Source organism: Haliaeetus leucocephalus, unplaced genomic scaffold, assembly GCF_000737465.1.
Source record: "Haliaeetus leucocephalus isolate CR32 unplaced genomic scaffold, Haliaeetus_leucocephalus-4.0 Scaffold473, whole genome shotgun sequence".
In the NCBI taxonomy this organism is placed as follows: Eukaryota; Metazoa; Chordata; class Aves; order Accipitriformes; family Accipitridae; genus Haliaeetus; species Haliaeetus leucocephalus.
The window spans coordinates 7,105,712-7,128,451 of record NW_010972909.1 but is presented as its reverse complement, the minus strand read 5'-3'; the positions used below and the strand labels follow the sequence as shown (position 1 = coordinate 7,128,451).

General features: G+C 39.5%; 1 protein-coding gene across 1 annotated transcript in view; it reads right to left on the bottom strand.

The window, feature by feature from the left end:
* The window catches only part of CRACR2A (calcium release activated channel regulator 2A), a 51,255-nt gene that overhangs the window by 14,106 nt on the left and 14,409 nt on the right, over positions 1-22,740 (bottom strand). The window contains exons 5-11 of the mRNA XM_010575408.1: positions 18,190-18,280; positions 15,262-15,357; positions 9,933-10,120; positions 7,868-7,939; positions 5,518-5,563; positions 4,627-4,718; positions 2,859-3,186 (exon numbers count right to left, since the gene is read on the bottom strand). Coding sequence (XP_010573710.1) covers positions 2,859-3,186; positions 4,627-4,718; positions 5,518-5,563; positions 7,868-7,939; positions 9,933-10,120; positions 15,262-15,357; positions 18,190-18,280 — 913 coding nt within the window. The remainder of the gene's footprint in view (positions 1-2,858; positions 3,187-4,626; positions 4,719-5,517; positions 5,564-7,867; positions 7,940-9,932; positions 10,121-15,261; positions 15,358-18,189; positions 18,281-22,740) is intronic.

Here is a 22,740-nt window from a genome sequence, read left to right as displayed (position 1 = left end):
ACCTTCCATAGGATAAAAATGGACATTTCTGAAAGGAGAAAAAAATTTACATTGGTTTTACCAGTAGGTCATAAAGGACAAGCAGCTAAATGACTGTGAATGTATAGTGAATAGGCAGGCTTAATGCCAGCAGCTAGGAGCCTGAGTTCAGTACAGTACACAATGGGATCATGGAATGCAGTAATACAAAGCCATGTAGATGGCAGGAACAAAAATGACGATGAATTGAAAAATACAGGTTGTCTAAGATCCTTCGTCTTCCTAGTGCAAAACAGAGAATGACAAGAGTTCATATCTGAGTAAGCTACATACGTTAACAACTGCATGGAATCATTCTGCCTCCTTTGCTCAAGTATTTCTAGATCCTACACTCCTTTATACTGCAGATCCTTTGAGCAGAAAAACATGAGGGGAGAGAAGGACTGGCTGCAGAAGACAGTCTAGTTGACATACAGCTTTGAGACTCACACCTCATAACTCATGATGCAGGAAGCAGGGAGTTATCTTTTTCTGAAGTTTTCTTCAGCTCCAGTTGAGGATTACATGCAGAGCTGCCCTGAAAACACTTACTAATTGAATATCACTCCTCCTAGCCCAGGCATGATGTCAGCAGAGGGAATCAGTGTGCGAGCGCTGTATGGAACAAGATCACTTCTGATGTCTAAATGTCATGGTCAAAAAGTGGTGATCCCAACAGCCATCATTTAGCAAATGCAAAGTTATATGAGAAATTAATCAGACTACAGCTGGTGTATGGAAGGAAATGAAGCACTACTCACATAAAATGGCAGTGGTCAGACACTTAGACAGCCTAGAGACCGCCCTAAGCAATGGAATGCCATCAATTGAATCGTCATTGGCAGGCCTAGTCAGCAGGCCAAGAGGACTGTGCAAATACTTCAGTGCCACATGGACAGAGAGTTTATCAGAAAGGAGGATTCTGCTGTATTTTTTTTAAACTAAATTTTAAAAAAAACAAGCAAAAAACCAACCCAAACTAAGGGATAGGCTAAGGCACTGACATTTCATAGAAAAAAACACCAAACGGAATTGGCAGTTCTAAGTGACCTTTGGAAATGAACTTGTTTACCCTCACAATGTATCTTTAGAAACTGAAACAAAACATTTTCAACAACCAGGCAGGAGATATTTTATGATTTCTTCTCTACCCTCCCTGCTTGCTCTCAACTGTTTGGGTTTTTTTGGGGGGGGGGGGGAATGTATAAGAAACATGTTCTGAGGGCATGCCCAGTTCCTACCCAGCTGAGAGGATGTCTTTTCAAGGGGCATGACTGCTGAAAGAGAGCAGGCAGGACAGGTTTGTCCTAGCCAGACCTGATGACCTACGTGGTTTTTGCTGTCCTAAAGTCCAATGAGGCCATACTTTGAAAATGTGATACAAAATAAGTCATATAGCAAACAAAAAGTATGCATTATATTAAATCATTTCAAAGGATGAAGCTCTGTTCTGTGCCCTAGACTTTTTACTAAAAAGTACCACTTAGAAGTTATTATGTAACCATGGCATAATTCTATCATAATTTTTAAGATATGCTTGCTTCTTCTAAAAGAACCATATAATTATGACCAAGCATACCTATTTTTCCTATACTTTAATCTTTTTAATATGTGCTCCAAGAATCTAAAAATGAGTAATACTTAACAATGATACTAAAATTAGAAAACAAGCCCAGCTAGCTCTGAAGCAATAGCAGTGCAAGAAGGACTTTAGACTTCAAAGAAATGTACCTTCCAGCATATTGTTTTAAGTATTATTACTGCATGGTGAATTCATTGTTAACATGCACATAGAAGCTAGAGCTGAAAAAAAAATCTGGATTTCAATTTTCTAATTAAAAGTATTCTCAAAAATAATTAAAAAGTAAAGATATTTGCTGTCTTTATTTCTCAGATTCAAAAGTATCAGAATATGAGAAATGTCACTTTTTGGCAACCCCCCCCAACTTTTCAAAAGAAGAATTGCTGCTTTTTTTAGACAATTGCTACCTTGCTACCTTTCAGTGGATTTTCTTGTGTCATCTATTACAAGGCTTAACTTCACTTCTCCTAAATAGTCCTTCAGACATAAGTCTAGGCACACATTGTCTACAGTTACCATTCCTTTAGGCTGAGTTTCCCTTCTTTGCACCTTCAACATTTATCTGCAGTATATTTCCATCTCCATCTTCATACAATGGCTTAATTTGTCATGCTTCAACTTAAAAACAGAAAACTAAGTAATTTTGGATTCTAAGAATAATGCATTACCCTTCAACACCATTTCATGTTTTCCAAGGTCCTATAGAATAGGATAGAATAGAACAGAACAGAATAGTTCCAGTTGGAAAGGACCACAAAGACCATCTAGTCCAACTGCCTGACCACTTCAGGGCTGAACAAAAGTTAAAGCATGTTGTTAAGGGCATTGTCCAAATGCCTCTTAAACACCGACAGGCAGGGGACATTGACCACCTCTCTAGGAAGCCTGTTCCAGGGTTTGACCACCCTCTCAGTCAAGAAATGTTTCCTAACGTCATGTCTGAACCTCCCTGACGCAGCTGTGAACCATTCCCACGCGTCCTCTCACTGGATCCCAGGGAGAAGAGCTCAGCACCTCCCTCTCCACGTCCCCTCCTCAGGAAGCTGTAAGGGAGCCATGAGGTCGCCCCTCTGCCTCCTTTTCTCCAAACCAGACAACCCAGAGTCCTCGGCCGCTCCTCACAGGACATGCCTTCCAGCCCCGTCACCAGCTTGGTTGCCCTCCTCTGGACGCATTCAAGGACCTTCACATCCTTCTGACATGGTGGGGCCCATAAATGCGCACAATACTTAAGGTGAGGTCCCCTTTGCGCCCTTACATTTGACAGTGTTTCCTTCCCTACAGGCTGCTCTCTAGAAGATGATGGTGAGTGTTCCATTGATTGTTCTGTGTTTTTCTTATCCATTTCCATCTCAGAAGAAGTATTCTCATCTTCTCCAGTCCATCTGTTCAACTGCTTATCAACCAGCCTGTCAAGAAGCTGGGGTAGGTGATCTTCCTCAATTGATATTATTCTTTGGAGATGTGATGCTTTAGACATTCCTCCAGTGGCTCCAGCATCAGGCTCTACAGATAGAATTCCATTCAGTCCAGCAGAATTCCTTCTCTTTGAGTTATTGAAAACATCATCATCTTCAAATGAATGGCTAGACAGAGAAAAAAAGCAAGTACATCACAAAAATATATTGGACCTGGATTCCTAGTGTTTTATTCTAGTGTAACTGAACTTAATCTCCCATGTTTTTTTACTACTCACAGCAGGCATAGTAGATTCACAGTCCAATGTCTACTGAAAAGTCAGCTCATCATACAGTGTGAGTGTGTGTGTATATATATATATATCATGCTTGATAATTATAAGTAGCATGAGGAAAGCTAATAACTTAGGGGGAAAACCTGAACTAGAATACAAAACATAAGATTAGCCTCACTTCTAACCTCATGGAATAGCTAAAGTAAATTTCCCTACTGTGATTTCCTCCTCCCCCCCCGTCCCTGTTCTGCAAGAATAAAACCACCCCCCAACCCAGACCCTTTCTATATGTAATCTAATTCTCTCTTTAGCAGGTAAGAGGGAGATGGGTTTGTTTAATACGGATGAAAAAAAGGCTAAGTGGGGATTCAACAGAAGTGGAAGTGTAGATAAAACAGATCCAGAGTCTTCTCAGATGTGCACACAGATGCAGGCTACAATAAGAGAAATGCTGACTTGATACAGGGAACAAAATGTCTTCATGAGACTGGTGCAGCAAAGGAACAGGTGCCCAAAGAGGCTCTGGGACCTCCATCCAGATGCTCAAAAATTCAACTGAACAAGGCCCTGAGCAACCTTATCTAGTTTTGGAGTTATCCCCATTTGAACAGGAGATGGGACTAGAGACAACAGAGGTCCTTCCCACCTAAATTTTTCTAGATTTTTGTGCCATAATTGCTTTTGCCAGTTATGCTCCACTTCTCAGTACTGAACTGTGTCTCGAAAGCTTTCCCTCCTTACACTTCATGACACTGCGCCTTCAGGGACATTGCCTCAGCTGCTATTTCAAAGTGAAATACTAGTCTTCTTTCCAGCTCGTCTTGTCTCAAAGGAAACATGCTAGTGTTTCACTGACATCACCACCTTGTTCCTGTTGATTTCAAGTTTACAACCACACAGCTAAGAATTAAATTCTCCATGTTTTACCAGTTCCACATCCCATACTTTACAACAGGACTGCTGTCCTCTACAGTAAGAGGGGAGGAGGTATACTCTTTCAGGGAGTTACCAAGGACATTGTACCACATCAACATAGTGTAATGGGACAGCTCCTGTGCCTCCCAGCATATACTCATCCACAATGGGGAAATCTCTTGCCTTTGCAGACAGTACAATTGTTTTATGTGAAAATTTGTTTCTTTATTTCCAAATAAATTTCATTATTTCAAAAATTTTCCAAATTTCTTAAAAAGCACAGTAATCTTACAGTGACAGACACTTTAGAAATACATGCTTTGAAAAGTCCAAAGGTATCAGAAAGAAAACATTCCACATCATCTTTCTATAAGCCTCATCGTACTCAAACAGGGAACACAGGAAAAAAAGTTCTTACCTGTTAGGCAGCATCTTGCCCTCTATGTATTTCCCAATGACAGACCCTGATCTTTGCTTCCAGCTGGCTTTTGGAACACTTGTTTTGCATTTCTGCAGAAATACAGATTCTTCTTACTAATTTACTCCTGCTGTTCATTATGGTTAGCTGCCTTCATTCCTAATGCTTAAATAATGCAATGAATATGAAAGAAAAAAATTGTAGAAAAAATCCCAGAGGTATAAATGCTTCAGAATCCTGACTGATGAACAATCAGAACACAGTAACTCCAGATCCTGCAAGAATTCATCTGCTTTGTAAACTAAGCAGACCACAATTAAACAGAGTAATATCATGAAAAGAAGTCAATAAATATATTTTTTTACACTAGCAGCTTCCTGTAGGACTAAGAACAAACAAGTGTAAACTAAGTGACCTTAGTCTCCTTAAGTCAGGGTACTCCTGGAATTTCTTAGGGGCCCATTCTCTGCTGCTGCTTAAAAAGTTAACGTGATCTGCCCTTACCCAGTACTGACAGGTATTCAGGTACTGATTCAGGTACTCAGAAATTGTGCTGTTGTACAAATGTTTCAGGATATTAGCTCTTCTTGACTGAATAGATTAACACAACTTAATTCATACTCTCATGATTGCATTTTTAGCTTCTTATAAAATACATTTATCTCCCTCAAGATGGCTCCAACTTTATAATTCTAAAAATGTAGCTCTTAAAATTGTTCAAATTTAAAAATCTTATTCTCAAGTGAGAAAAAAAATTATATAAATTAAGAAGGGGGCGAGATTTAAGTAGCTCAAGAGTCTGTTGCCTGCACAGCCTTCTGATCCCCTTCTTTTGAGGCTGTTCTGATATGTGTTTGCTCAACACCGGGTTTGAAAATAACAGTTGTTTACCTGTAAAAATATGTCACGTTCATCTTTGAGATGTTTGTTCCTCTCCCTGCAAAGAGAACACAAATAAAAGAAACACTGAGGCCAAGTATTTAGAACTGCTGACTTTTCTACTCAACACTAACAGACAGACTGGACAGTTGGCACTGTAAAAGGCAAGACAAATGCACTTTGCATATCTCCACCCTTCATCATACTTTATTTATATTCTTACCACAGCCAGTTCCCTGATTGGGCCACTGAATCTCCAGTAGGGCAATGCTGATTAAAGCCAGCTGGCATCTGGCTGTCATTCTGTAGTTTATCAAAACAAATGCCTAAACACATAGAAATCAGTTCTGGTCAATACGCCTTCACTTACTCTAGATTAGAATGTTTAAAGGTTTTCACAGTAAAGATGGCTTCTTACTGTGGAGAGGGTGTAATGAACACCATCTCTATTCATCTGGTGACAGCTGTGAAGGACAGCTATGCCCCTCTGAGGGCTACGGTTGTGGCTGCCATGGAAAAATCTCCCTAGGAAAACATCCATCTTCCCTTCATTTTGCAGAAAAGATGAAAATGTCAAGAAATGGAGACTCCAGGCAATTGGCCAGCTCTGATCAGATCTGACAACACATCTGCTTATTGTACATCATTCATTGTCTCCATCTATTGCTGGCCTGGTCACAAAAGAGACTGAGCAGCCATTACAGCCTTGGTGAACAGAAACAACTTCTGCTGTCAGATGTTTCCATCTATGGCCCCATTACCAGGAGCAGGCAAGATCACACCACATGGAGTGGCCTATGGGAAACACACTGCAAAGTAAGAGCCTTTTCTCAAGTATGGGAACTTTTTAGGTAACTTAAAATGAGGCCTCCTGAAGGAAGTGCAGTGAATGAAGGCCTACAGGCAAGTACAATCTATAGCCCATGCAAACTTACCACTGAGCAAACAAAAACTAACATTGCTGCACATTGAAAAGAGGGTCACAATTGACTGAACACAACTCCAAACTTTGAAGTCTATCAATACGGAAATGTTACAGAGAAATTTAGCTAACTATATTTTGATATAATTTTACAAATAAACATTTTGGGGAAAGAATCTTCGTTTTGGGTGCACCCCCATCACTTTAGAAAGAGCAGAGCCTTTTAACAAGCTTCAAGTCTCCTGCAGCCAGGCTTCTACCACAGAAGCAGCTTACAACAGTTCACCACTGTTTTGTTTTTTTATTGACTTTTGGAATGGAGATTGTCCTACAATACCAAATTGCCAAAACAAAGCAAATCTTTCATATGTACTGCCTTCTATTGTGTGCAAGAATGGGGCATGTTCCATATGTAACCATTTTTGCTATCTTTTGTGTCATTATCCTGTGGCGGGTTGACCTGACTGGCTGCCAGATGTGCATCCAGCCGCCCTCTCACTCCCATTCTTCAACAGAACTGGGGAAGAAAATAAGATGGAAAAGCTTGTGGGTTAAGATGAAGACAGGAAGATTGCTTACCAACTGCCATCACAGACAAAACAGACTCAACTGTAGGAAGATGAGAAACAAAGACAAAACTAAAGTCACCTTCTCCCACCACCCCTTCTTCCCAGGCTCAGCTTCATTCCTGCACTCTCGACTCTTCTACCTCCTTCCCAATCCCGAGTGGCGCAAGGGGATGGGGAATGGTGGTGCTGTGGTTGGTCCATAACAGCTCCTCTCTGCTTATCCTTCCTCCTCACGCTTCTCCCTTGCTCCAGGGTGGGTTCCCTCCCACAGGTTACAGACCTTCACAAACTGCTCCAGCACGGATCCTTTCCATGGGGCACAGTCCTTCAGGAACAGACTGCTCCAGTGTGGGTCCCCCAGGGGCCGCAGTTCCTGCCAGAAAACCTGCTCCTGCACGGGCTCCTCTCCACGGACCATAGCTCCTGCCAGGAGCCTGCTCCTGCGTGGGCTCTGCACAGGCTGCAGGGGAATCTCTGCTCCGGCACCTGGAGCACCTCCTCCCCCTCCTCCTTCACTGACCTGGGCGTCTGCAGGGCTGTTTCTCACACGTTTTTTTCTTACTCCTCTCTCTCTCAACTGCTGCGCAGTGTTTTCTACCCGTTCTTACCCAGGCTTTCCCAGAGGCACCACCACCTTGGCTGTGGGGCTCAGCCGTGCCCTGCGGTGGGTCCACTGGAGCTGGCTGGAACCTGCCCTGTCTGGCACGGGGCAGCCCCGGCCTCTCCTCTCTGGCACAGAGGCCACCCCTGCAGCACCCCGCTGCCAACACTGGGCACACCGACACCCAGTACATATCCCAACATAATTTTATCCTTTAATGTCCCTCTTTAGAATGATGCAAGAAGTTCTTGAATGTAAGGTCTGCATTACCTTAAAAAATCCAGCTGCTTCAGAAGTCCTGACTTCTCTCTCTGTAAGGTTTCTGTCACTCGGTACACCTCCCTGTAATGAAAAGAAAGAAATAAAATTGTTCTAACCATGGTAATAACACCATTAAAATGCTTCCCCTGGGAGTATCCACATTTGGGACTTCAGCTTCTCCAAACCTGTCGACTTTATTCTGCATGAATGGTTACTAATTTTAAAAAAGTTCATTCAGTATAAGGCCCAAGTATCACAGCAGTTTGAGTTAGCAGAGGAAGGAGTAGAGGTTCTTTTAAAAAAAATTATAGCTTTGTAATTTCTTCATCCAGAGAGCTTAATATACACCGATACTGGCACTTGCACCATTCAGAGAAGACATACTGCTGAAATCCTTCTTGCTCATGGCCACTAAAGGCCATGTAAAATTTTATCCAAAATTAGAGTTTATCTTGCTGCTGGAACCATACGTCAGGCTCGCACATCTACGATCTCTAAAATTTGTTTTCAGTTCTTAACACTTATGCAGCCTTAAACATTGGACAGAGCGCCTCAGATTTTTACACTAGATTTACACCATTTACTTTGTCTTAACGCAACTCGGTGTCTGGCCTTAAATGTTTTTTGCCTTTCAGTGAAGCCTCAAGTTCTTCCTGTGCACAGTCTGAACATTACACCTGCTTCAACAGCACTGGTCTTACCAGACTGATACAGATGTTTAAAGCAACACTGTGCAGTTGAGTAGGGCTGAGCTCTAATTCCATAAAACACTATTGAATCCAAAGTGCTTTGTAAATGCAGCAGTATTATTCAGCAGTCTGACCCCTGAGCAGATTTCCTCTGTAGCTTTAAAACCAGATCATTCCACAGTCTTTGCTCTGGATCTGAAAAGAGAGGCCTCAAAGAGGAAACAAACCACCTTGAGGAGGAGTATTTCTATTGTCTACTTCCAAAACACACATCAAACATGCAAACCTAAAAATAGTGTTCTAAACGCAGTGGCTGTTCTTTAACAATCATTTAGCAACAAAGTTCATTAATTATACACCCAAGAGAAATTAAATTAGTAATAACAAAGTAGAGTTTGGCACAAAGCTTAACAGAAAAAGAATATGACATTTGATCTAATATTCTGCTCTATCCTGAAATATGCCAAACAGCCACAGATCTGAGTTATGTAGTTCATTGCTGAAATGTATAGAGTCTGGCAAGGTATGTGCCACAGTCTGGCATCCATGTGCTCTCCATTGGCAACAAGAGGGTTTTACAGATCCCTGAGCATTTTTTTAAAACTATCTGCTGTTAAATGGACTTCAGTGAACATTTCTGCCAATTACAGCTTCAGAGTAATGTAACTCTTGCTTTGTGCAGAAGGCTGGAGCAAGACAGGTAGATTGATCTGTCACTTAAAGGCCATTTCTATCCCTCAAAATATGAATTGTAAATATTTCTTTTCGAAAAATATTTTTTAATTCAGAGTCAGAATCTGAAATTCAAAACATTTGAACTGGAAACACCAAAATGATGGTTCTGGATTGCCATAAGGCCTTGTGTGAATGGTGATTTAGCTGCATAAGCTACGTTTTATCTTGCTGGCCAGGCTCCTTGGTCAGAAATGATGTACAAGACTTGTTGTTGATGAAGAAAAGAAGCACATCCTAACCGTCTCATAGCCAGAGTACATTCTGAGAAGCAAGTTTCAGATAGACTTATCTTTGAGGAGGATGGAGCATCATGTGCCACAACTGTAATTTCTGTAAAGAATCCCACTGGTATTTCAAAACTAAGACATAATTTTTAACCAATTAAACTGATTTTTAATTCCAAACACCCTCAACAAATGGGGGTGGGAGGACACTAACATTTTGAAGAAGTAGCAAAAGATTCTGTAGAAGCCAGATATGCTACAGAAAACAGGCTGAATTACTTGGGGAAAAATGCCTAGAACTGTACTTGGTTTGCTGGTGGTTTCTCCTTATGACACAAACTTAAATCACAGCACTGAATACCCTGAAAAGGAGGCTCACTGACACACTAAGCAAATGCACTAGAACCACTGCAGCTGGAGACTTACACTTCCTTCTCCTCGTGTAGTCTTGACGCCTCCTCCTGAAGCACCTGTAACTGTTGTTGAGCCAGGCTTAGTTCGTGAGATGTTCTCTCCAGGTCTCTCAGCAGCTCCTGGTTAGTCAGCTTCAGCTTGGTGTTCTCTACTTTGGTTTCTTCTTTGCCACTGAGAAGTTCTGTACATTGCTGCTCTAGCTGGGATGCAAGAAAAGAGAACAGAAAGTATTATAACTAACTGGGGCATCTTGGTTTTGAGGCTTTCAATTCAAGTCTTAGAGGTTAGTTGAATAGGAAGCTATTTCTATCAAAGCCAATGTATGAGTAACACATATATGGTGCTCTTCCACTGCTCTGTGTACAGACATAATTACATTACACAAAAACAAAGCCATTCCACTCTATGATTGAATTTCATCCAGTTCAAAAATGCACCAGGACAAACCACAAAAAAGGTGTTTACAGAGCAGATTAGCAGTAGTTAGTTGATATTCACAACTGCTATTTTAGACAATTTCCCAAAATGACAAGACCTACACAGAGCAATTCAGAGTTCTGCCTAAAAACTGTTAGATTTAAATCTGGTAGCTGATAAACCTACCCACCCCCAGTAATATCAACAAGAAGTAACCTTTCTGCCACCTCAGCTAAATCTGCAAAGAAGTGTGAATTAGAGCTTTTTTATTCACTTTTATATTCACCCTCCAAAGTATATACAAAGGAAACATACACCCTCCCTGTGAAACAGATAACAGCAGATGACAGTGGTTTCTAGTATGTGAAGAAGTTCCACCTGTTTCTCCCTGGCTAACCAAGCAAATTAAGATGACAGAGCAAAAGTTAAGTAGACTAAAATTAATCCACTTCATATTAGGGAAGGCAAAGCTGACCTGAAGATATGGAAGCTTTTTTTATTTTTTATTTTATTTTTTTCAGTATGCATTTTAAGGGATGTAAAATGTACTAGGAGCATTACAATGATACCACTTCAATCTTCCAGATCTGAGACACAGTGGAGGATCTTGTTAGAACTCTCATTTTGCACATCGCAAAAAGTAGAGCTCACTCAAACCAAAATCTCTCCCTATCCAGCTCTGCCAGTCCGTTCAGGCTCCGCAACACCGCTGTTGTTCTAGTCTTGGTTTTGAATGCAATCTTAAGGCCCAAGTTCAAAACAAAAGCAGAAAATACTTTCTAGCTGGGATTGTGAAAGGTCAGGAAAAAGAGTACAGTGGGAGCACTTATCTCAGCAGCATCACCAGCTCAATACACTTGCTGAACTGTAGCCTCAGCAGGCTCACAGCTCATATGGAACACTGACTAGCTGGGCATCAAATTACTGCTGAGCAATGTTGGTTTACATTGACAGATCACTTCAGTTCCTGAGTATTGCTTCCATTCCTTGACAGAATGAAGTTATCTATTCTAGGTGAAAGACCAGATGCTTGAGGTACTAGAAGACAAGACTTTCTTATATAGAGGAGTGGTGTGGGGAGAAGTAAAAAGTGATCACACAAAGATGAACTTTCAAAAAGCTTAAGAGCAACATATTGCAGGCAGAAATCCCACTTACACAACACTACGGCCATCTGAAAACTTACACAGAGGCTGGCCTGGAAATGTAACTGCAATGGTAGCCATCATCAGCTCCCAGAATCATAGGTACTGATGGTAGAAATACTTGCTGTAAATCCTGGTGCTTACTCTTGTGAGAAAATCAATTATGTTGAAACTATGCTCAATAGCAGATGCTCATAATATTTAAACCCCAGGACACAACAAGAGGAGAAAGGGTTATTTCACAGCAAAACAGAGCTCCTTCCTCTCACTGTCTATACAATCCTTTAAGTGATACTGAACACTACTTTTAAAGCATTCATTTAAATAACTCCCAGTAGAGTGGAATAACTGATTAGGTGGATGCTCAGCTGGTATAGAACGGCATAGACTCTACAGGTTCTAGCTGCTTATTGGAGCTGCAGATTGGCTCCCATGGTCATCAAGCAGATGAAAATTGATTGGGAAGGACTCACAGCCTGCAGCCATGTTTAAGAAAATCTAGGGAGCAGAAAGAGTTAACCAATTACCACAGGTCAACCAGAGACACAGGAGCCAAGGGTGTATATTCTCTTTTTTTGACAAAATCGGAGGAAAAACTCAGAAGTTTAGAATCAAGTAAAGAACTGGGATTGTCCAATACAAACAAACTGTAGCTGAGGACAGCTATTACTGTCCCTCAAAGACACATACATTAAGCATTCTCCATGCATTCCCTTGTTCTTAGCTCAGCATCCTTTCTGTATTTTTTCCTCTTTTTTTTTTTTTCCTATTTATTTCAGGTGCATGTGGAAGATGCAACATTTATACAGTGTTGTAAGGCTGGCAATTATTTTGTTCTTTATGCCTTTCTTAACAATCCTATGACTTGATTTGCATTTTTGAGTGCTATTGATCCATGTTCTCATGGATCTCTCACTCAGAATCCCAAGATCATGCTCTTCCGTGGCCATCATCAGCACAGAACCCATCATTTTATGTGAGAAGCCCAGTAACTCTCCTGCATTTTACCTCGTCCACACCTACTTTCTTCCCCTAATAGAAGATTCTGTGCCCTAGATGCCTCTGTCCTCAGTGCCTCCTTCTGAGACATGCCATCACACATCCCTGGAGGAACACTACTGAGAATACCTTGTGCTTTATCTAAGCCATGTAAAGCAAGCTGACAATTCAAGATCATGGTAGCCAGCAAAAAGGTCTAGCCAAAGGAATCTTGGCCTACAGAAGGCCAGTCAACATGGAATCAGATCAGTATTTCAGTCACACCAGGTAGAATACCCTCATAAAGGAGACTCCCTCTGGCTAAGTCAGCAGAAACAACACTGAACTCACCTCATCTGGAAATTCCCATTCACATTTTTTATAATAACAGGAATAATTAGATCATATTTAAAAAAAGAAAAGAAAAGAAAAGAAAAAGGCTTATTAATGAAGTTTGGAAAAAAGCATTTGTATTAGTCCCAAGAGGTTCCCTTATATAATCAAGCATGGAAGGTGTAATTAAACCAAGCTACCATTACCATGTGCAAGAATAGATTTAATTATCAAAGTATATTTCCATCCAAAAGGAGGAGGTGAAAGTGACAGAGTGCTCTGGATAAGAAAAACATTAGATGGGTGGAAGTGAACCTAGCACACATTAATATCTAGGTGAATGAAGAGTAATACCAGAAAATGAGTGGGGTTATAGTATCATAAAAACAGATCTGAGGAAAGATGAGAGCCACTCTCAGAGATCTTCATTAGGAATTAGAAAAATATATGTACAAAACACTGTCTCTAACTACACTGAGTTCAGCATTCAAATAAACAGGCTAGGCTGCTACACCAGAAAAAAAAAAATCAAATATTGCATATAAGATTGACAATGGATACCAATCAGCTGGTTGAATGACAAAAGTTTCAAATGCCATTAATCATCTGAATAGAATTATCTCACTCATCACATCATTAGAAGTAGTGAATTCCATTTGTCCAACATAGCTTCCTTTCCATTAAAATAAAATGGGATAGTTTAATTTTTATGGTAGTATGAAGATCTTGTCCTTCAAAAGCACCCTTGCTGAGACTCATGCAAATTTATAAAGGAGAGGGGAAATGATAAAAATAGAAATTACAAATAAAATACAAAACACAGTAATACTACTACTAATAAACAATGCAATGAATAGAAAAGGAAAACATAAAATTATATAAAAAACGATACTAATAAAAATAACACAGACGCTGTTTTATATCCTCCAAGACAGGCAATAGTAGACAATAGGCAATGTAGACCATAATCATAAGATTAACCTTCCTGAAACTGCTGCCTGTATTACTTGATTACACCAGGCTTAAAATTGAGTGTAAGCCTTTGAATAGCTTCTAAATATTTTAGAGAACCACAGAAAAAGGGTTTTATAGAACTACTGGTTGATAACTAAGTTTTAAACATAGCTTTACAGCAAACAAAACCAAAAAACCCACAATCAAAAAAGGAGAATATTAAAATATAATCGTTACAAAATTATGTTATTTTCTTGTATTTTTGCAGTTAACTTCACAATAAAAATGCTTGATTTCTGTGCCTCACAGATATCTTCAAAATATAGATTATTTCATCATAGTGCCGCAATGTGGTAAACAGCCTGCATAAAATCACATCTATTCTGATTCACAGTGGTACTGAACAAAGATAATTACCATCAGGCAGTTGATTTCAATTATATAATGGCCTTTTAGTTCAGTCCTATATCCTCATCAGCTAAACTTTCATAATTATAGTAAGCTAGAGTTTTCTCTCCCCTCTTACTCAAGTACAATCCTACAGTTCCCATCAGTTTCAGCAGCACCTGGCTTCACTCCTCAGAAGAGGATCTTAAAAACTACACACAACTAGGAAACTGCCCTCAAACTCCTTTTTCCTCTTCCTTCCCTTCCCCTTTTACTTCTCTCCTACTTCCCAGGAATGGCACTGCTGCCAGGGAAAGGAATTTTACATGTGTTTTATATTCATATTCTATAGAGGGATTTGGTTTCACATCATCCCATTTCAGCCCCTTAAATTCCAGTGCTACTCGCTTTCCTTATTGCTAGTCTTTCATGCACTGACCTTGGAGACACTTTACAGCAAGTTCACACATGCAGAAATACTCTGCTTCCCGAAGCAGGCCATGCATTTTAAGAAGTAAAACATATCAGGCTTTAAGACGGGAACTTGACAAGCTGTTACCATTCAAGAGAAGCATGCACTGCTATAAAACAGTTATCACAGAGAGATGTATCAGAAGCATTTCAAGTTCATAGTGCTGAATCGTCCAAAATAAGTAAATGAGTAGTTGGTACAAGCTTTGAGCAAAAGTAGACACTGTAAGACCCAAATCACTGTTTCTCTGCTCTTGAGCTGTCTGGGCATTAAGCCAGTTCCTAGCACACTGAAGGCAGTGGAATTCTGCTACATTTTCATAAAATTAACCTAGTACCTGGGGAGAATACCTGCAGCATTTTTTTTCATTTTATCATATAAAAGGAAAACTGCTTTAGAAATAGAGGGTAACATTTTTCCTAAGCACATGCATAGAAGTCTAGCAGTCATAACTCCACTTCTAAATGCATTCAGGTATCTACACTCATCACACAAAAGCAACAGAGGGTCACAGTCTGGCAGAACCACATCACACCAACTTGCATTTTTGGGACCTAAAATAGTACCTAAAGAAAATCATACAAACAAATAAAAATGATCCTTCAGTTAAAAAATAGATATAAATCAGAGTTAAAAAATAGATATAAATTAATACCCTTTTCTGTTTTTGAACCAATTGTTCCAGTTCTTGTTCTTTTGACAGGAGCTTGCACTCCAGCTCTTGACTGTAGGACTGAAACCTCTCTGTGTCCTGCAAAATTCAAAGAGGAAATGGATTAACAGAACAGCACGATTGCGTCAGCAGGAGGAGACATAAGGCATCAGGCTTGAAAATAATAGGAAGGCTTTTCACAGTGAACATAATGAGCTACTGATGGAACTCAATTTAGGGATGGTATCTCTCATGAATCTAGACTCTGAGCTTCTGTAAACTGGTATAGTCCAGCAACTTCAACGACTGCAGTTGCTCCAGGATGTGCTGATTGCACATGAGCAGGTATCAAGTCTACAAAGCAGAAGCAGGTCTTCTGTCTTAGGCATGAGCCTTAGGAGCTTAGCCAACCTAAATCAATGAAGCTAGAATGCATCCTCCCATTTCAAGCTACATATACCCTCATCCTCTTATACACTAGCACTCATGCTCATCAGTTGCAGCAGTGAGCCGTTTCAGAGAGCTAAACAAGCAGAAAAAAAAACCAGCAAAAAAGTGAATAGCTTTCTGCACATTTGGTTTCCTGAACCAGACAACTGCTGACAAAAACAACTGCTAAGAATGCACTGGATGGAACAACCTGGACAAATTTAAATTATTATAGAGCTATTCTGTAACTCACATACAAGATATCAGGATTGACATGGGAGATACAGGCTACTGACACACAGCACAGAAACTCAGGTTGAAATAAAAGAAACAATACCTGCTACCTTTAAAATCCATCACTAACAACAATTTGTCACAGATGTCCTGCTGGTATAAGCAAGTGATCTGGGCTTCAGGCTCTGCCATTCACTTAGCAACTGTATCAACCTGTCCACTAAGTATCCTGCCATCACTGGGAACTCCCAGTCCTATTTGGCATTACTCCTTCAGACACTCCTCAGCTGAGACAAATTGTCAGACCTCCCCTGAGTAAAATTGGGTTCCAGCAGTTCATATCAGCTGAGAATCTGTCCTATTCCTCCACAACAGGCTTCTACTCTCTAAGGTCCCCAGGAAAATGCCTCTAAACAAATATAAAAATTCCTGCAAGACAGAAGCAGTTCCTACATGCTTTTCCCCTTCAGCGGTACACGTAACCAAATGCACGTTAACTGGCTTCTTATGTGGAACAATATATATCCAAGTGAAAAAGACAGACTAACTGCCCCTTTTGTACAACCTTCAGTCAGCAGGGTATTAAGTATCGCAAATAGCTACAATTTGTACTTATTTGCATCTTACCAATTTCTTTAAATGTATTCTTCAAGAGCTGCTCTTCACTCAAGCCATAATAATTCTCCTTTTATATGGCATCAATGCATCTCTCCAGGCTGTAAAGTCTTTGTGAGACTTTGCATTAGAGAAAGAATTTAACAGTCAGATCTCCCCAAATCCCAAATTAGTCATGCCAAGAAACAAACCTTCCTGAGTGCCTGACAACCATTAGTGTGAATGCTGACTAAAATGTAAATAGCTTCAGTGGGAAGCTTTAATGAAAAAGCTTGAAAGAAATGGCTTTACCTCAAATATAGAACTAATTAGGAGATCCAACAATCATTGCTAATGGAAAAGTCTTTGTTGTTTTCGGATTTTCAATACAACTTCAGTTGAGGGCTATTAAGAGCATATAAACCATTTCTTCCACAACAACTGCTGTCAGGCAAAGTTGCAAATACTTTTTATCCTTCAGCTGATATACAAACTTTTTATAAAGGGTTTATCTCATGCACCACTAAAAACTGCTCTCAGCTTGGAATGGAAAAAACTTGACAATTCTAATTCAGGTTCACTACCCTGTGAGGCAAGTGAAAAGACTAATACCTTGGACAGCTGATGAAGGCTCTTTTTGCTCTAACACACTTTATGTCAGGAAACAAAAAATACTTTATATATCTGGATAACAAAAGGATTTTTTAGATATCATATTTAATTGAGAATGGAGGCGATAATTGATGGATATCCACTAGTTTGGGCAACATTTTGTGTACCACGTGTTGCTTGAAACCATATAATCATTTCATTTATATGACTGCTTTCAAGACAACAAAAAGGCATGAGCCAGTAGGTCATGATTGGTTTTCCCAGGCCACATAGAGAAGCTGTGGAACCTCAATCATTTGCATACTCAAAACTCAACTGGACAAATCCCTGAGCAATCTGATCTAGTCTCAAAGTCAGGAGTAGCACAGGTGCCTTCCTACCTAAATGATTCTAAGATGACTCTTTCCTGGAGCATACTGGGAATTCTTGTTAGTGTCCTTGTTTTAGGAGAAAAAACAGGACAGAAAAATCCAAAGAAAAGACTATGAAAGCAGTAGAGGAGATTTAAAGGAGACTTCATAAAAATTCATTGTCAGGTGTTCTGGAAGCACCATGGCAGTGACAAAAGAATCTGACCTATGTTTATTTTGCAAATAGCTGTGGTAGTTTCAGAAATTACCATCGCTTGATTTATCTCTTGCTGTTCTTCAGTGAGAACTTATCCCCTCCCCAAAAGCAGAGACTGCAGAACTCAACAGGATTAGTGTCGCTCTCAACAACCTCAAAGAGCATTTTTCCTAATTGTGACCAGAAGTTGGACCTATAGCAGCACTGATAATACAATGAGGCTGTAGTTCCGTTGACTTTCAACTTTCAGTTTACAGCTGCTACTGTGTGCCAACCACTGAGCACAGGACATCAATGCTCTTCCCATCCAAAAAGTCACTTAGTTTGAAGCTGCAGAGCCTGGATCAGTACAAAAGTAGCAGTGAGGTAAATGATGTTTTTTCTTATTCTGTTGTGAAACACATTTTGTGGGCTTTCATTTCACATGCAGAATGAGTATAAAACCACTGGAAGTGGGAGCAGAATCCATGCCCACAATAACAAAGAGACACTCACTTTCAAAAGAAACTGCTCTTTCTCCTTTTTGATTTGCTGTTCCATTTCCTCATAGAGATGCTGGATTTCTTCATCATAAGCAGCAATTTTCCTAATAAGAGATAAAAGCATACTGAGTGGGTCTTTGTAGCAGTACTTCAAGTCATGGCTCATTATGAGCTAAACCCCACATTTCTGCCTTAACACGAAACTCCAGAGAATGTTCTAGGGTTAAGAAAATAGGAATTTTTGTGCAGGAAAGGTCACAGATTAAGTTTTTTTTTTTTTCTCATGGAAGGCAAGCTTCAACAGCTCAAAGGCTAATAAAGCTACACATCTGACATTTCCATATAAAGCAACTGTTCATTATACAGTTTTAATGACTAGTAAATCTTAGGTTTAAGGAACAGAGCTTCCTAGTGACAATACTAAGAATTCCAGAGCCTAAGTTTGCCAGTTAAAAGTATTTTCACTGCAGCTTCATGGTTTTTCACTCTGGAACTGCACTGTTCACCATTCAAGAGCATTGAATGAGGTACTTCTATCATGTCTAAGACGGTTTCAGCTAGAACGGACTTCTTGAAAGTCCTTCTTGAAAGCTGCCTTACTGCCTTTCTAACAGCTTTGCTGAAACAAATTTGAAAAGCCCAGCTGAGGAACAGAAATAAATATGCTGTGCACAAGTGTATCTGACAGTAGGAAAAAAGAAAGACCTACAAAGCTCACTTTTTTCAATAGAATATTGCAATTAATACCCCTGCAGTTTGATACATGAAGGATTACATTGAGCAGATGCTTTGGTTTGGGCAGAAAAAAATTAACTGTTGAAAGGGAATAAGACAGCTGCTTTGTTCTGCTACTATTCTATTCTATTTTCATTAATCCAGAAACTGAAAAGCAAAAATCACTTCGCATCAAACTCAGGGGACATCCTAGAAAGATTTTTAACAGAGATTAATAGGGTCTTTATAGGACTCTACTGTATGTTCCCCCACATTCCTCTTTCTAGAGCTGTTCCTTGAGCAATCTGCAGAATGCATTTGTTACAAATAAAGTACATCATCTCCTAGGGCATTCACATCAGTAAGAGCAAGACAAAGAATATACAGTAGAAAAAAAACCCCGCTAATATTGTCATCTGGGTATCTACTATTTTTTTTTTTTTGTACCAAATACTCTACATATTCCATGTTTTCACTTATTAAAGGCCTGATTCTCTTCTCAGAGCCAAGCAAATTGGAAAGAAACTTCAAAAAATTTACCTAAGCTAAGAAGAGTGAGAAATATCAGAAACAAGTCTTTCTCTCCCCCTTTCAAACATCAGAACACTTGACATTGCCAGCGTGCATTTTCAAGCACATGTAAAAAATGAGGTGGGGGAAGACATTTTCTCAGGCTTTACAGCAGCAATAAACTAATATCAAGCTACACCAATTTGAGTAAAACAATTGCTGTCACTTATATTTTTGTAAACTCTGATTAGGTAAGAAAAGCAGCCCAGACAAGGGCGTTTTCATGTGACTGCAATGCTTCAAATGGAGAGTGCCAGAAAATGCAGAAGCCCTTTTTGCTGACTAAATGCCCCTTATAGTGTAAAGTCAGGTCATGTTCTGGTCTCAAATTTTATTTTCTTAACACTAAGAAAATGCTTCATAATAAATTAGCACTCAATAGAATTAAATGACACAAATTCATAATGAATTAACAATTATTTAGAAAGCTATGGCAGAGGTGCTAAGATCATATTTAAAACCACTGTATTCATGCAGTATAATGTCACTTTGATCAGGGCTAGATTGACTATGTACTGAAAAACCCCGTAACTTTGCACCGGCAGAACACATTGCACAGCAGTCAGTGTTTCCATGGGAATCATAAAGATTTTCTTTGCTTCTGTGTGACAGGGAGAATAACTTTAGTCCTCTATTATTAAGCTGCTGATTTAGATGTTTCTTTCCTCTTATGTGTTTGGAAGTAAAAGATATGGCAGCACCATCAAGGCTACATCCAGGAGGTACCTCTGGATTTAGAAATCTTTTTAGCTGGTCTGCACATAAGCACATGCCATTTCTGCAGGCTGAATACTCCCCAAGCATTTCATTCACGGCTTACCATTCTTAACTCTGATCAAATTAAACAGAAAGATAAAATAATACCCTGTTATAAGCAAAAGTGTAACACACTTATAAGTAACGTAACCAACAAGCAGCAGAAAAAATAATCCAATACATTAGCTGGCAAATAATCCCCACATGCAGTCAGGGGAAAATAATTAAAGCCACAAGGGCATATCATTGTTACGTGAAAAATGCAAAACGTTTTAATTAAAATCTCTATTCCCTGGGATCATACCATCCAGTTTTACTCCACGCATAATTGTATAATTTCAGCAATATTTGATAACGTGATCCTTCTCTTTCCAGTAATGCTGTGGAATAAACAGAGATGGAGACAGAAGGGAGTCAGTGCTGTTGTTGAGCACATTAACCAAAATGGAATGTAATGTGAGTTCACTAAGTTCAGATGATGAGCTCACGGTCAACACACAAGGGTTTAATTTCTGCCCCTTCATGTAGCTGCAATGTGAATTGTTTGGGTTTCACAATTGCTGTTCATGCAGTTTGTTGTAATGGCTCTTCTTTCCCCTTAAAAAACCAGTCATTTGCGCACAATCTCCTGAGATGCTGATTGTCCTGTTCTTTCACCAAAGGTGGACTCTGACACTGTCCTGTGCTAAGCCCAATGAGAAGTCAGCTCATCCTTCCCTTCCCGTTTACCCTTACGTTTATCCTTTCTGTTTAAAACTCTGTTGTTTGAAACACAGTCCACCTTTTTACTAGGTTTGTCTTTCAAATGCAAAGCACAGCAGCAGACAGAGCTAATGGCAGCTGAAGATTTTATCTGCTGTTAGAAGAAAAAGGTTTCTTTCTCATCTGTTTTAAGCTTACTTGCTATTAGTCTTCAATGCCCCTTGGTTCTACTGCTAGGGATTTGAAGAACAACAGTTCTTCATTCAGCCTAGTCAGTGGTCTCATGGCTTTGTAACAGTCTATGGTATCCCACTCCAGCCTTTACCTCCTCACTCAAGAGATCCTACCTTTTAAAAATAGCTCAGTCAGAATAGCTGTTCCATTCCTTTAACCACTGAGTTGCCATTCTCTGTACCTTTCTTCATTCCACTACAGTCTTCTGTGTTGCAGAGACCAGAACTTCCCTCAGTACTCAAGAAGTGGGTGCACCACGATTCTATGTAGTGGCAAAAACACGCTTTGTCATGCTCTCAGTACCCTTCCTGATCATGCATAGCATTCTACCGGGTTTTTTTGGCTACCATTGCATCCTGAACTGATGATTTCAGGAAGCTCTCTGCAATGACCCCAAGGGCTTTCTCCAGAGTTGTAACTGTCCATTCCAAGTTCAGCATCATGTAAGCATGACTTAAATTATTTTATCTTCCTTACATTTATCTACAATGAAGTTCATCTACTGCTTTTTTCCCCACTCAATACACTACCCTATTATTTAAAAAACATCACTGCCAAATTTAAAAAGCCATCTAATTTTAAATTAGCACTTTAAATTAAATACAAATACCAGAAAATCAAGGAGAACTAACTTATCCTGGCAAACAAAAATTGTATCCACTGTGTAGATGCCAAAAGCAAAATGGATGAATGTATGGAGCTACTAGTCCACACTTCCAGTGCATAGCTTAGCTATTGCTGATTCCAGCACCAGACCAGATATATGTACAATATTTGGTTTGATACATTACCACAGTAAAAGTCTCTCACTTTTGTTTAAATAAAAGGAAATAAAGAAGCAAATTAGTATTTTTAAAAGGAGAGGGTTTAAGCCTCATATTTTCATCATGCCTTAAAATCTACAAATATAGGCAACAGCTCATCATCAATTCCTTTATGATGACAAAGACCAGTAAGGAGAATACCACCAGTTCTGGGATAAAAATGTGGCCGTTTGCTCTGTTTTCCTTAAAGTGTATTCAGTTCTGTGTAAAAATGCATCAGCAGTATTTTGGCTGTTGTTCTGCTGAACCAGAATTACAGATCACCTAAAAGGAGAAACACACCCATGGTTATATTGGCACAGAATATATCCGATGCACTGATAGACCTCTTCTCTGAGTGTATCAGGAATATATTTGATATCTTGTTAGGAATCTTTGTTGAAACTCTTCAACTAAGGGATCACAGTGGTAGGTTTTAAGTTTCTTCTCCAACAATTGTCTTAACTGCTTAATATAAAACTGAGGTGAGGTTAATATCTGACAAAAATCAGAGTGGGTCAGTTTACCCGAAATGCTAAAGCAGGCCTTTAATGCTAGAAAAAATCACAGCCTGTTACTAAGTAATAAAAACAGTCACACACCAAGTGTGCACGGTGCATAATTTACATGTTCAGAGGACAAAAATACTAGTACCTGTAAGACGGTCAGCAGTAGACAGTACAATATGCAAATGTCTTCTTTGAGAGTATTTTAAAATTACCAACATTTTTTCCATGGAAAATACCTTACTTGGCATATAGAAGGTTTCTTTAAATATATAAGCT